Here is a 15,702-nt window from a genome sequence, read left to right on the forward strand (position 1 = left end):
CTCCCGAGTAGCTGGGATTACAGGCACCTGCTACTACACCTGGCTGATTTTGTATTTTTAGTAGAGATGAGGTTTCACCATGTTGGCCAGGCTGGTCTCAAATTCCTGACCTTAGGTGATCCACCCACCTCACCCTCCCAAAGTGCTGGGATTACAGGCGTGAGCTACTGTGTCCAGCTGGTACCACCCCTTTTGACGCCAGCCTTCTTCAAAACAGCCTGGAGCCGTCTCGTTCTCACCCTGCACATTCCAACAGTCTCATGATCACTGAGACAGCTCTGGCTCAGGCTGCCACCTCCCAGGCCTGGGCTGTCACCTCCGCACTCTACTCAAACATAATTCCAAGCACGACTTCCTCTGTTTAAACACTATCCATCACCCCCACTGCCTGAGGACCAAAAGCTTGAACTCTCCAGGGACTGGCATCAGGCAGGCAGCTGTACCCCTCCCTGTATGTGGCCTGTCCTCTCACGCCTCTGAGCTCCCGTCTGCAATGCCATTCCTCAGTCAGTCAGGCTCATCCAGTTCACATGCTCATCTGGCAGTCGGCATGCACCAGGCATGGGACTGATAAAGCACGCCACACCCTCAGTCACCCCTCACCACAACCTGTAAGGTAGAGGAAGAATAAATGGAGGGGCATGGAGATGTTAGCAGCTTGCCTGCGGTCACACAGTTTGTGAGAGGCAGAGTAGATTCAAAGCCAGAGAGGTTGGGCTCTCAAGTCCAGATTCGTAACCACTACGCTACGTGCTTCTCAAACATTCTCCACGCTTGTCATCCCGGCTACAGGGAGAGGCGAGTGAGCACACCCGGCAAGGTCCTGCCTGCCCCAGGGGTGATTTACAGTCAGTCCAGTGGGAGGTCACGACTGACAATTACAAAAGGTCAAGTTTCCAAGGGGGAAAAGACCTGGACCTGCGGCAGTGCGGGGCGTGCTGATGAAGCGGAGGTCGGGGTCGGCTGAATTCCCTTCATCTTCTTTTTTATTTTTATTTTTTGAGCTGGAGTCTCACACTGTTGCCTGTGCTGCTGCAACCTCTGCCCCCGGGTTCAAGCGATTCTCCTGCCTCGGCCTCCTGAGTAGCTGGGATTACAGGCGCGCACCACCACGCCTGGTTGTTTTTGTATTTTTAGTAGAGACGGGGTGTCTCTACATTGATCAGGCTGGTCTCAAACTCCCAACCTCAGGTGAGTCACCCGCCTCGGCCTCCCAAAGTGCTGGGATTAAAGGCATGAGCCACCGCGCCCAGCTTGAACATTCTTCCAGGATGTGAAATGTACTCCTCCTCACCTCAACTCATGCTTCTAAGCCCAGCTCAAAGGTCAGGTCTCCTGGTGAAGTCTGCCCTGACACCCCCCACAGGGCCCATTCCTTCCAGTCCAGGCCAGTAGCATTTTCCACAGACCACAACTCTAAGCACTGCTTAGCGGAGTGATTAAAATTAACTGTGTGTGAGATTTCTTTGTTTCTTCATCTCTCTCCCAGGAGTCTGTGAGCTCTTTAAGGGTGGGGGTTATAGCTAGCTCAGGAACGGTCCAACTGTCTACCCCAGATGGGACCTGGCCCATGAGAAACCTGCAGTACCTGTTTGCTGAATGACTGAATGATGAGGCCACATTCACCGGCACAATAAACCTTTATAACATTGCAAATGAAGTGAAATACCTCCACCCTTTGGCACGCATTGATCCCTCAGTAGCTATTGTGTGATTGTGTGGAAATCCTAATCTTTCTTCCACTTCCAGCCCTTTGAATATGCCTCCCTCCTTAATCTGAGCTCCAATTAACAACCTCAGGACCTGTGACCACTCCGCTTTGGATGTGATCTCCAAAGCCTTTACTATTCTGACCAACCCTTCCGGACAAAGGCCAGCTGTGCTGTCCATCCGGAAATGCAGTGTGGGAACCCACACCCCACACTCCCTGTATTTCTATTACTGCACCCAGTGACTACATGAAATCTTTACCAACCCCACCACATGCAGCTGACTAATAGTTATGAAAGACAGTCCTCCAGCTCAGAGCGTTTAGCTTTTCCAGGCTCCCTTGCAGCTAGAGGTGGCCCTGTGACTTCTGGCCACTGAGATGTAAGTGGAAGTTTCTTGGGGGGCTCCTGGGGAAGGTTTCGTCTTCTTGATAACAGACACACCAGCAGTTGGTGACTTTGCCCGTGCTTCCTACCATGAGAACACAAGCACCAGAATGAAACCAACATGGTAAAGAAGGTTAGGCAGAAGTACAGAAGGAGCCATCACCAAACTAATTCATTCTAGGTGGACACGATGTTTTCACTCAAAGGGAAACCCAGCAGGTCTCTTTTAGTTCTTTTTTTGTTGTTGCTGTTGTTTTGAGATGGAGTCTTGCTCTGTCATCCAGGCTGGGGTATAGCGGTGAGATCTCAGCTCACCGTAACCTCTGCCTCACCGGTTCAAGCGATTCTCCTGACTCGGCCTCCAGAGTAGCTAGGATTATAGGCGCCCACCACCACACCCAGCTATTCTTTGTATTTTTAGTAGAGATGGGATTTCACCGTGTTGACCAGGCTGGTTTCGAACAACTGACCTCAGGTGATCTGCCTGCCTTGGCCTCTCAAAGTGCTGGGTTTGCACACGTGAGCCACTGTGCCTGGCCTCATTTAGTTCTAAGGGAAAAGTTGGGAGGATGAGACGCAGAAACAGACAGATCCTGCCCAGACTCTCGAGCAGCTACCGCTGTGAGACCCTGGGTGACTCCTCAGCCTCTCTGTGCCTCAGTTCCTCCTTTACAGAATAAGGGATGTGTGAGGAGGAGAGTGTACATTTCAAACTCCAGAATAAATGCTATTCTCTACAAGCATATCAAGTACAAAACGACTGAAAATTTTAAGCACTCCCATAAGAGATTTTAAAATCACAAATGTTGAGAAGCCATTTTTTTTTTTTTTCAGCCAGCAACGTGACTTGAGGCCTATTTTTCAAATGAATATCTCTTTCCAGACCCAGCGTGGAAAGTTCCATCCATCTCCTAATTTCCCGAGCCACCCTTCCTCAAAACCTTGGCTGCCTGTCCTTTGTTATTTTTTTAACCACAAACCACAAGAGAAACCCTAAAATACCTTGCAGAGGGTATTGCTTCCGCAACCCACAATCTTCAAGTCGATGTAACTAACTATAGTACCTAACAAAGGGAAATGTCAGTGAGATGAAGAAGGTTTTCTAAAACTCCCCAGGTAAGAGGGAATGAGGCTGTGAAGGCAGAGGCTTGAAGCGGCTGGCCGAGGTGGATGCCATTTATCCTCAGTCCCCACTTGGGAGTGTCAAAGGTGTTGCTGACAATCTGGGTGGCCAGGGGTGAAGCGGGGTTTGTGTTAGTCAGGGTTCTCTAGAGAGAAGGAACCTACAGAAAGAGAAAGACACACACACACACACACACACACGAGAGAGAGAGAGAGAGAGAGAGAGAGAGAGAGAGAGAGAGAGAGCGAGCGCTTAAGGAATTGGCTCGTGCAGTTGTGAAGGCTTAGCAAGTTGAAGATCTGCAGGCCAAGCTGGCAGGCTGGAGATCCAGGGAACAGATGCCATCTGAGTGCACGGGCAAGGGCAATCTGCTGGCCAAATACCCTCTTGTTCTGGGGAGGTCAGTCTTTTTCTATTCAGGCCTTCAACTGATTGGATGAGGCCCACCCACGCTATGAAGGGCAATCCGCTTTACGCTGGTCTAGTGATTTAAATGTTAGTCTCATGTAAGACATACGTTCACAGAAACATCTAAAGTAACATGTGACCAAATATGTGTCTCCTCTGGCCTAGCCAAGTTGACACGTAGAGTTAACCACTGCAGGGTTTATACTGCACAAACACAAATAGGTTCAAACAGTAGACACCTCTGTCTGTCCCTAAATTCTCAGTCTGTCTCAGCCCCTGCGGTCTGGCTGGTCTCTCCCCCTCCCTCCTCCCCTGGCTCATCCTTCCCTTCGCAACCTTCCCCAGCAGGAGCGAGGCCCGGTTCCCCTCCCAGGTCTTGTGCAGTGGCTCTCACTGCACTTCGCAGTGCTCTGTCAACTTCCAAGTTTCCCACGTCCCTTGAGGTAGAGACCCGAGGGACACAGCCAGGAAGGGGCGGAGCTGGCGCCTGAACCCAGCTCTTCGGATGCGGAGACGAAGCTGTGACCCTATTTCAGGCTGCTTATGTCCCAGAGATCAAAATAAGCTACCTGAGATCACGCCCGGTGGGCTCATGGGGAAACTTAAAATGACATTTTTAGACAGACATACGCAGGATAGGAAAAAAAACCTGAACATCAAAGCCATGATTTCATGGATATAATCACACAGGATGAGGTCAAATTTTAACAGATAAGCCAATGAAAAGAAAAGCCTCTGAAAATAATAATGAAGGTGGTGAGGGGTACCCACAAACCACAAAGCAGCTATGTGAAGCTTGGAGGGCACTGGCCTAGATCAAGATCTCCTTAGGTGTTTTTTTTTTTTTTTTTTTTTTTTTTTTTTTTTTTTAAATCAGATAGAATCTCGCTCTGTCACCCCGGTGATCTTGGTGGTGAGATCTTGGCTTACTGCAACCTCTGCCTTCCAGGTTCAAGCGATTCTCCTGCCTCAGCCTCCTGAGTAGCTGGGATTGCAGGTGTGGGCCACCATGTCTGGCTAATTTTTTGTATGTTTTTGGTAAAGACGGGTTTCACCATGTTAGCCAGGATGGCGTCGATCTCCTGATCTCCTGATCTGCCTGCCTTGGCCTCCCAAAGTGCTGGGATTATAGGCATAAGCCACTGCAGCTGGCCCTCCAGATCTCCTTCGTAAGGGAGTAAAGAGTTGACCTGTCCTGAATCCCCCTGCTTCTGGGGTGATGGCCCCAGGCTAATTAGGAGACACTGAGGGTTTACTGAAGGTTTTATTTTTTTTTTAAACCAGGAGGGTGGAAGTCTGGAAACTTACTCTTATTTCTTTGAGCTCACTAAGGGAACAAAACCTATTTACCAGTTCTATCCATAGGGGCAGGCCAAGGCCTTAATTTCCAAGTGAGAATTTGCTCCTCCCCATGGCCTGAAACTTGACCTGTCTGTGAATGTGGCTGCCACGCAGCCAGTGACTGCTCATTTGCCAGGGACACAAAGACCATCACAAAGGCTGCACTGGAGTCAGAATCTTGGGCTGGCACTTGGCTTGGCTACGTACTAACTCAGGCTGGGTCCCAGGAATGCTAACAACAGTGAAGAATCACAACAGCTAACAATTACAGACACTCCCTGTCTGGCAGGAAGTGCTTTACAACACAACAACAGCCCCATCTGACAGGTGCTTTATTATCCTCATTGGACAGATGAGGAAACTGAAGAACAGAGAGGTTAAGTAACTTGCTCCAGGTAACAAAGCTGGTGAAGAACGAACCAGGACTCAGACCATTCAGTCTGACTCAAGCTCACCCTGGGCCCTACTAATTTGTGTATAGCTAGTATGTGTACAGCTGATACAAAGCCTTTTCTAGACAAAGCTCTGTCAACCTCAAGACAGAAACCTGGGGCTCTGATGTGGGTGGCTCTTCTACTTAAGGATCAGGAAACAGAGGCTTCAAGATATCAGGGCTCCTGCAGGCATGCTGCGGGGATAAGTACCCTCAAGCGTTCCCAGTGTGAGTGCTCTGATATCCACTTTGACGAACACTGTGCTCCATCATTCTGCCTCTGGCCAGCTGCTCTGATTCAGAAGTCAGCAAACTATGAACCTATATGCCATATTCAGCCTGTTTTTGTATGGTCCTCAAGCTACAGATGGTCTTTATATTTTTAAATAGTGGGAAGAAATGCTGAAGAAGAATATTTCACGGTATGTGAAAATCACATGAAATTCAAATTTCACTGACCACAGTTGTATTGGAGCGCAGTCACTCTCATTCATTCACCTGTGGTCTCTGGCTGCTTTGTGCTGTAACAGTAGAGCTCGGTAACTGCAGCAGAGACCATCTGGCTCACAAACTACCAGTATTTACTATCTGGCCCTCTATAGAAAAAGCTCACTGACCCTGGTCTAGGCCACTCTGCTAACCAACGCAGGAATGCTCTAACAGTTGCCCTCCCCACCCCAGCTTCTGCCTTCATAGCTCCCGTGGTGGAGAGCTCACTACCAAGCAAGGCAGACAGTTCCATCTTTGCAAGTCTCTAGGGACAGCGACTGATGCGGAAACCGAACTGCTTATTCCTGTAATGACGCACTGTGTCCTTGGAGCCTTGTCCAGTCAGTTCTATCATCCTCCTCAACAGCCATCGGTTGACTGGATGATTCCCTCTGGTATCAACCCTTCTCTGTCCCTATATATCCCCTCTCTTGCTCCTCACCAATCCTCTGGAAGCAGAGGGAGAATGGTGGCACATCTGTGCTGCTGACAGGGGAGACGGGCAATGGAGAGGGACTGGGACATAGGAGCGGAAGCAGAGCTGGAACCAGGTGCCCTGCCTCCCAGCCTGGTGTCTCCTCAGCGTCATTAAATGTCTGCTTTCCAGCCTCTTCTGTGATTCCTTCTTGTGGCTCCCCTGGCTTGGCTTTTGTGGATTCAAAGACAGCTCTGACTCTCACTTTCCCCTCCAGGGCTGAGTCTCTAGGCTCTGGGCTCTTCTCCCCTCACATCCAGCTCCCACCACCCTAACCACGGAGGCTCACCCCAGGGACTGCCCGTATTTACCACCTCTGTTGTTTGCAATTTGCTCTCAGCAATCAGCTAGGATTTGAACTCCAAGTGCTTAGGGGTGAGCTGATAGCCAGAAATGAAAAATGGGATTCTTGACATCTGTTTATAAAACAGCCAGGGGCGGGGCACGGTGGCTCACGCCTGTAATCCCAGCACTTTGGGAGGCTGAGGTGGGCGGATCATGAGGTCAGGAGATCAAGACCATCCTGGCTAACATGGTGAAACCCCGTCTCTACTAAAAACACAAGAAATTAACCGGCGTGGTGGCACACACCTGTAGTCCCAGCTACTCGGGACGCTGAGGCAGGAGAATCTCCTGAACTCGGGAGCAGAGGTTGCAGTGAGCAGAGATCGCGCCACTGCACTCCAGCCTGGGTGACAGAGCAAGACTCCATTTCAAAAAAAAAAAAAAAAAAAAGAAGCCAGAGCCAGTAAGATTTGTCCTCAGAGAATACCTGGAAAAGGGTTTGAAATCCTTGAAAGAAGTGGGCTGTGGCAACACCAGCTGGTACAAAGGATTGAGGATCCTCCCAGCTACGGGCGCTGTCCTTGGGAAGCTCCCCTACTCATCCACAGGGATAGGGGGACCCGCAAGTGTGTGGACCCATGTGCATGTCCTTGTCTGGGGGTAGAACAAGAGTAGTGGATCCTGAAGGGCCGGACTGACATAAATTCAAAAGAAGCCCTGGACAACTCGAGGCAATGAGGTGAGGATACAAGAGAAGACCTGGGTCTGGATTCTGACCCTGAGTAGCTGTGGAACGCTGGAAGGTGATGCTTTCCCTTAGACTGACTTTTGGTGAAATGGGGAAAAAAAATAGCAAAACCGCATCGGGTAACCACGTGATCAATATCCAGGACACTAGCATCCCTGGCGGAGGTATGATGGTGTTTCCTCACAAAATGTTACTTTCCTTTCCTCCCTTCTTCCTTCCTGCTATGTGCCAGGCATTGTACTAGGTGCTGAGGGTCTGGAGAAATAAGGCACAGTTCCTGCTCTCAAGAATTTCAGCCTAGATGAGGAGGTGGACATGCACAACCACCAACAGAGTGGGATGGTGGCCTATCAGTATGATGAGGGTAGAAATAACAAAAATAGGCAGGGTGTGGTGGCTCACGCCTGTAATGCCAGCACTCTGGGAGGTCGAGGCGGGCAGATCACTTGAGGTTAGAAGTTGAAGACCAGCCTGGCTAACAGGGTGAAACCAGATCTCTATTAAAAATACAAAAATTAGCTGGGTGTGGTGTCATGCGTCTGTAATCCCAGCTATTCAGGAGGCTGAGGCAGGAGAATTGCTTGAACCCGGGAGGCAGAGGTTGCGGTGAGCTGAGACTGTGCCACTGCACTCCAGCAGCCTGGGCGACAGAGACTCCGCCTCAAAGGGTGGGGGGGGGGAGAGAGAGAGAGAGAGAGAGAGAGAGAGAGAGAGAGAATAAAAATGATGATGGCGATGAAGAGAAGAGCTAACATTTCCACACACTCACACCGTGCCAGGCACTCAGAGGACTATCTTGCTTCATTCTAGCAACCACCCTGTGAGGCAGATGCTGTTAGCAACATTCTACCAAGGAGGAAGCTGAGACTCAGAGCCCAAAGTCATAGACTGAGGGGACCCAAGGACCTAGGATAATGGGAGAATAAAAGAGCAATGTCTGGTTCCAAAGGGGTTGGGGAGGGCCTCAGGGAGGAGGTGATGATGCCCTGTACTTTGAAGGGTGATCTGCAGCTTCTCTCTGGGGGCACAGGAGTAAGCAACCCAGGCAGAGGGACCAGCAAGCACAAAGGAGAGAGAGAGAGAGAGAGAGAGAGAGAGAGAGAGAGAGAGAGTGAGTTGGGGGGGGCAGCAGATGAGAACTTTGTGATTTGAGTGACTGACACTCATTCCTGATTAGCATCATTCGAACCTGCCATCTGAGGGATGTCAATTCCATACTGCTCTACAACTCTGCTATCAACAAGGGCATGGGAGCCGGCAGGCTTGAGAAGAGACTGCACTCCTGCAGCAGAGGGGCCTAGTTTACAGAATTACAAGCAGCTTTACTGTGTCATCAGTAATCACAGCCAGTGAGCAGTACTTCCTCCGCCTCTTTATCTAAAAGAATATGGAATACTGAGGGGATTAACTCAAACTCTTCATTTAATTCTACTTTTGGAGCCTCTTCAGCTTTGGTCCAGATTTCAATGGCTCAGTTTTGCTGTCAATTCACTGGGGTCGTGGTGAGTCACAGCCTCCACTTTTCCCCTCGGGACCTCAGTCTCCGCCAGTGTAAAAGGGGATGGGTTGGAACACAGGCTTTCAGTATGTTGTCTCCAATCCAGCAGCATTGGCATTACCTGGGAACTCACCAGAAATTCACATTCTAGCCATAGCGGTGGCTCACACTTGTAATCCCAGCAGTTTGGGAGGCTGAGGTGGGTGAATCACCTGAGGTCAGGGGTTTGAGACCAGCCTGGCCAACATGGAGAAACCCCATCTCTATTAAAAATACAAAATTAGCTGGGTGTGGTGGTGCATGCCTGTAATCCCAGCTACTGGGAAGGCTGAGGCAGCAGAATCGCTTGCACCTGGGAGGTGGAGGTTGCAGTGAGCCGAGACCATGCCATTGCACTCCAGCCTGGCAACAAGAGTGAAACACCATCTCGAAAAAAAAAAAAAAAGAGAAAGAAATTCACATTCTAGAGTCCCACTCCAGACCTGGCAAATCAGAAACTCTGGGGTTGGGCCCAGACATCATGGCTTTAACAAGCCCTCCTAGGAATTCTGATGAGAACTACCAAGTCAGGTCTCCAAGGGAAGGCTCTTTTTGTGGTACAATTCTATTTGTGCTCTAAGGTATTATGAATTAGTAGCATTCTTTTTGGACAGAAGTATTTCTTGCCCAAGAAAGGCGACCCTTCAGGGTAAGAAGAGAAGTTTTCTTTGACCAACTGAAATCCAGAACCCAGGTGAGCCTCTCCAGAAAGCCTTAAGAGTATGCGGCTCACTTTGAAACCAGGTCTTTTATTTACTTGTTTATTTTTAATTAGGAAGTCTTAAACTTGGCATGTGATAAAAGCAGTGGTTTCTGTAGTCAGAGAAAAATAGGAGAGCTGCCTTCTCTTTTCAGCTCCAAAACTATGACTCACTGCGGGGTGGGCGTGTGTCCAGGGGAGGGCGGGGGTCTTCTGAGAGGGCAGCTCACCTCCCCGGTTGAGGAGCTTCCTGGTGTGTAAATCCTGGACTGACACCTCCCCCTTGGAGAGCATTGATTACAAAACCTCGGAAGAGCCACCAACAGCCACAGTGGCGATTACAACACAGAGCTGGGTCGACAAGCTTTAGTGAGGTTTGGCTTCCAAGACAGTAAGAATGGAAAGAATGTCTTGTCTTAAAATTTTCCCAGTCTGGACATAAGATGAAAAGTCATCATCAAAAAGATGACAAGGCCGGGCGCGGTGGCTCACGCCTGTAATCCCAGCACTTTGGGAGGCCGAGGCAGGTGGATCACAAGGTCAAGAAATCGAGACCATCCTGGTCAACATGGTGAAACCCCGTCTCTACTAAAAATACAAAAAACTAGATGGGCATGGTGGCGCGTGCCTGTAATCCCAGCTACTCAGGAGGCTGAGGCAGGAGAATTGCCTGAACCCAGGAGGTGGAGGTTGCGGTGAGCCGAGATCGCGCCATTGCACTCCCGCCTGGGTAACAAGAGCGAAACTCCGTCTCGGGAAAAAAAAAAAAAAAAGATGACAAGTAATTTCACAGTAATGTGATGGTTTCTTCATGCAAGAATGGGGAACACCCAGACCATCGCCCGGAGAAGTGTGGCTGTTTGGGCCAAGGCACGTCGGTTCTCACGGTGTTGGTATCCGCGAATGAGCATCCTATGAGACCTACTGCCCAACAATTTCCAGGGATTCCCAATCGTCACTTGGTGGTATCTCAGGAACAATGTATGTGTGTAAATATATGCGTATATGTACGCATGTGTATGTATATGTACATGTACGTATGTGTATGTGTTTCAGGAGATTCAGATCTCCCTGCGATGTCCAGGCTGGAGTACAGTGGCGCCATCAGGTCCCACCGCAGCCCCGACTTCCCAGGTGCAAGCAATCCTCCCAGCTCTGCCTACCGAGTGGCTGGGATCACAGGCACGCACCACCTTGCCAGGCTAATTTTTGCATATATGTGTATTTTTGTAGAGACAGGGTCTCGTTGCCCAGGCTGGTCTCAAACTCCTGGGATCAAGCGATCTGCCTGCCTTGGCCTCCCAAAGTGCAGGGTTTACAGGCGGAGCCACCGCGCCCAGCCCAATGATAATAAACATAACTACTTTTTTTTTTTTTTTTTTTTTTTTTTAATACGGCACTGGCCACGTACCTGGCATTGTTCTAAGTATTTCACATTTATTAAGGAATTTAATCTTCACAACAAGCCCACGGAGGTGGGAACCATTACTACCCGCCAATTACAGGAGAGGAAACCTCGGCCCAGGGAGGCTGCGTCACAGAACTTCAGCCTCCTGTCACCAGGGTGCAAACAACCACGGACCAGCAGCCAGGCGCCAGGTGTCCTGGGCTCGGCTGGGCCCGAGTGTCCGGCTGCCCCATCTACGGAACACCGAGGCGGGCTGAGCCGGCGGGTTTTTCCGACCACCTTACGCTCAGGTTCTGGGAGTCTGTGCGGCTCCATTTGAGGCTGGGTCGAGAAAGGAGCCCAGGCGGACACGTCCTGAGACCCGGGTCTGCGAGGCCTGGCCGCGGGCTGTCCGGCGCTGGGCCCCCTCCGGCCAGTCGCCCCCTAGACCCGGGCTCCGCGGTCCTCGGAGAAGGGACTTCTAGCCCTTCTCAGGTGTCCCGGTCCGGACAGCCCGGTGAGCCAGGAAAGAGCCGGCCAGAGCCCAGGAGGCGGGACCCAGAAGAGCGGCCCAGCCACGGCCAGCAACGCAGTCCCTTTAACCCCTAAAACTTTCTCCCTTGATTCAGGACCCCCAGCAGACGCACATTGGCTGCGCCGTGGACATCCGGACCCGCCCTCCCTCCCCACCTACAGGCTGTCGCATACATCCATCACAAGCCGAGGCTTCCTAATGGCCCACGTTCTTGTCAATCAACGGAGGGCGGAACGCTGGGCAGAGCCAGGTCGGAGAGCGACACGCCAGCCTCGTTGCCCTCCCTGCCTCCGTGACTAGGCACCGGGAGGCACCCAGGGGACCGAAGCTGGGTGCGGAGCACCGGGGCGGACCTGTGGGAGGCTCCAGGGACTCACCGATGCGCTGTCCCACTGGAGAGCTGAACGGGTTCCCCAGGAGAAAGTCCATCGCTGCTACCGCCGCTGCCACCAACCCCGGGAATCAGCTGACAGCAACCGCCAGCGCCGCCGACCCGTCACGTGACGCGCCCGAAGACCGGCGAATTGGCGTGGGCGGGGCGGCGGCACCGCGGAGCTCGACCACAGGCCCCGCCCTGACGCGCGAGGGTCCCGCCCCCGAGGCGGCGGGCGACGACCTCGCTGCGGCTTCCTCGGCGGCGGCGGGCGGCAAGCACTACGTAGGGCCTGCGGGCGGGACCCGGGAAGCGCGCGCCTCGTTAAGCCACGCCCCTGACTTTTAAAAAGGGGTTTAGGGGCGTGGTCTAAAGGACCCTTTGCATATCTGGGAAACTGGGTCGTAGACCAGGGAAGTGACTTGGGTGAGGTTACACAGAAGCTGAGACTCTCAGTGTCTTAGCCCTTAGTCTTTGGAACCTCACTGTGACTGCACACCTACCTTCCCTCGGTGACAGCCTCTCTGGGCTGTCTCCTTGCCCCGATAGGACTCTTCCTTTTTGATGTCAAGGCCTCCTTGCTCCAAGATGCACACTGCTTGCAGCCCAAATTATCTTACCTTAAATCAGAAGCAAGGGCAAGGGCTTTGTCATCTCTTGAGACTGAGAAGCAATTTAATGAATTGCATCGCAATTCCCGCTAGCGCCCAGGATGGCAGAAAGCACAGAGATGTAGTCACGAGTGGAGCTCTGATAACCTGTCTCTGTCATAAATTTTCTGTGTGAGCCAAACACAGCTCGCATTTTCTTTAGATACTGGAATTAGATCAAGGACTCGTAACCATTTTTTAAACATATTTTATTCAGGTCACAGCCTCCTTTGAGAATTTCACAAAAGCCATGAGCCTTTCCGAAGAAAAAAGGCAGCGATACAATTTTGCTTATAACCTCAGGGAGTTTCTGGGGTCCCTGAAGTACAACCGTGGACCCCAAGCTAATAATCATAGAGGACTTTCCCAGCGTTGATTCTAGTCTTTTCAGCCTTCCTGGCTGTGTGCGGTGTGTCTGCTGATACCTACACACCAGATAATTATCTATGGGTTATGACCTTTTCTTCTGGCATGTACTCCAAAAATACAATAACCATGGCTTTAGTAGTCTGGCTTCTGTGGGTGCTTTAGTATTTATTGTAATGTTTGCGGTTTTTAAATCTGAAAGGCTAGCAAACTGCACAAATTTTGGATAGAAAACCTAAATTAAGCCAGGCGTGGTGGCTCACATCTGTAATCCCAGCACTTTGGGAGGCTGAGGTGGGCGGATCACCTGAGGTCAGGCATTCGAAACCAGCCTGACTAACATGGTGAAATGCCGTCTCTACTAAAATACGAAAATCAGCTCAGTGTGGTGGTGAACGCCTGAGGTCCTAGCTACTCAGGGGGCTGAGGCATGAGAATTGCTTGAACCCAGGGGGCTGAGGCATGAGAATTGCTTGAACCCAGGGGGCAGAGGTTGCAGTGAGCTGAGATCATGCCACTGCACTATAGCCTGGGTGACAGAGGGAGACTCGTCTCAAAAAAACAAAAACAAAAACACTTCTCGGGCCGGGTGCAGTGGCTCAAGCCTGTAATCCCAGCACTTTGGGAGGCCGAGGCGGGCAGATCACGAGGTTAAGAGATCGAGACCATCCTGGCCAACATGGTGAAATCCCGTCTCTACTAAAAATACAAAAATTACCTGGGCGTGGTGGCGTGTGCCTGTAGTCCCAGCTACTCCAGAAGCTGAGGCAGAATTGCTTGAACCCGGGAGGCAGGGGTTGCAGTGAGCCAAGATTGTGCCACTGCACTCCAGCCTAGCGCCTGGTGATGGAGTGAGACTCTGTCTCCAAAAAAAAAAAAAAAAAAAAAAAAAAAGAACTTAATCACTTCTGTAGCTTCACTTGTCTGAGCAGCCATGGGGCCCGATGGTCTTTACTGTACAATGTAAGAACTGCTTTGAAGTGTTTCCACAACACTTATGAGACCTGTTCACAAATACCCTTGCCCCCATGAGTCTGGATCTCCACGGGGGCTGGGCTGCTATTTCTGTTTTGCTCACCACTGTTGTCTAACCCACTGACTAGCATATGAAAGCTTAAAAAAATCTACCTTTCAGTAATGGTATTTGGAGTATAAACGGGAAGCTGTCCACTTAAGATGACCTTCATGTCAGGTACCTTCTGTGTCTTTCTTCACTTAACCTTATTGCTTAGTCATATGGAGTATGTTTAGCATGAACTTCTTTCGAATTCTTCCATTAACCTTTATTTATTTACTTTTGGAGGCAAAGTCTCACTATGTTGCCCAGGCTGGTCTTGAATTCCCGAGCTCAGGTGATCCTCCCACCTCAGCCTCCCAAAGCCCTGGGTTACAGGCATGAGCCACCATGCCTGACCCTTCCTTTAAGCTTTTAACAGGTTCTTGTAAGCTTTATTCTTCGTGGTTAAAAAAAAGAAAAAGAAAAAGAAAAAATCAGGAACAACTCATATACCCCCCAAAAGAAGTGGAATCATAAACTCCATGCAAACTGATTACTATATAGCTATTCAAACAGAAATGGAAGGATGTTGATTTACTTATTTATAAAGACAAGAGTCTCTCCATGTCACCCAGGCTGGAGTACAGTGGTACAATTGTAGCTCACTGTAGCCCCGATCTCCTGGGCTCAAATGTCCTCATACTTCAGCCTCTTAAGTAGGTGGGACTACAGATGCATACCACCATGACTGGCTATTTTTAGTTTTTGTAGAGATGGAGTTTTGCTATATTCCCCAGGCTGGTCTCGAACTCCTGGCCACAAGTGATCCTCCTGCCTTAGTCTCCCGAAGTGCTGCGATTACAGACATGAGCCACTGCACCCAGCCAGTATATGGATTTTGTCAACACAGTAGATAGGGATGTAAATGGCAAATGTTAAGTTAGTATAAAACTGTCTTAAAAAGGTATGCTAATAAGGAGCAAACTCATTTAATAAACGGTGTTTCAATTTACTTTTTCAAGTGTTTTGGTAATATTAATATTATGCTTTACTGAGGGTTAAAATGTTCAAATTTCTTAAGACTGACAGTCTGCATAAATGTAAGCTATTATATCCTTTAAGCTCTTACAGACAAAAATCAAGATACCTTGCCTTCAAAATTTAAAGACAATAGTATGACAAGAGTGAAAACCAGCTAGATATCTGAACAATGCAGAAATCTCAGATGGCTTCCCTACAGTCACATCTGCTCAGGACTTGAGATAATGGGGTACTGGAAAGCATTCTGATGAATTATATACATGATTTAAATCTGAAAGTAGCTTGGGTTAGAAAAAGCCTAGGATTTGGGGTCAGCTATTCCAGCGTTCTTATTCTGCCTCTGCCATTTATTAGCAGTATAAACTTAGGAAAAGTACTTTTTTTGCATCTATAAAGGGAGATAATATTCATAAGTCTTTGGGGGAGGATGAGTGAGACAAAGTATGTAAATCACTCTCACTAATAGCCACTCAGTGATATGGTGGTTTCTTCCTTGCTGCCCTTCATAAGACATTCACCTTTTAATTAATCATACTAATTCACTATTTATGACTTTTAACACCTTGTGTTTGCACTGAAATTTTTACCTTGAAAGACTGAATCTCCAATATTCAATATTCATATTATCATTAAACATTTCTGACAGGCTGGCTGGCTGGCTGCAAGTCTAGGGACAGGGAAGTAACATTATTCTACGGATGGGACTTCGGAAGCCTGT

General features: G+C 49.6%; 1 protein-coding gene across 6 annotated transcripts in view; it reads right to left on the reverse strand.

Moving 5' to 3' along the window:
- TOM1 (target of myb1 membrane trafficking protein) overlaps positions 1 to 12,184 on the reverse strand; it is a 45,655-nt gene extending 33,471 nt beyond the window's left edge. For 2 of the 6 annotated variants that reach the window (XM_039463059.2, XM_039463056.2), the window contains exon 1: positions 11,935 to 12,179. In XM_039463059.2, coding sequence (XP_039318993.1) covers positions 11,935 to 11,986 — 52 coding nt within the window. In that variant the 5' untranslated portion in view covers positions 11,987 to 12,179. Of the gene's footprint in view, positions 1 to 11,934 lie in introns of all 6 variants that reach the window. The other 4 variants (XM_039463054.2, XM_039463055.2, XM_039463058.2 and 1 more) reach the window with 4 other exon arrangements.
- Positions 12,185 to 15,702: the final 3,518 nt, after the last annotated feature.

This window comes from Saimiri boliviensis, chromosome 21 (genome assembly GCF_048565385.1).
Source record: "Saimiri boliviensis isolate mSaiBol1 chromosome 21, mSaiBol1.pri, whole genome shotgun sequence".
In the NCBI taxonomy this organism is placed as follows: domain Eukaryota; kingdom Metazoa; phylum Chordata; class Mammalia; order Primates; family Cebidae; genus Saimiri; species Saimiri boliviensis.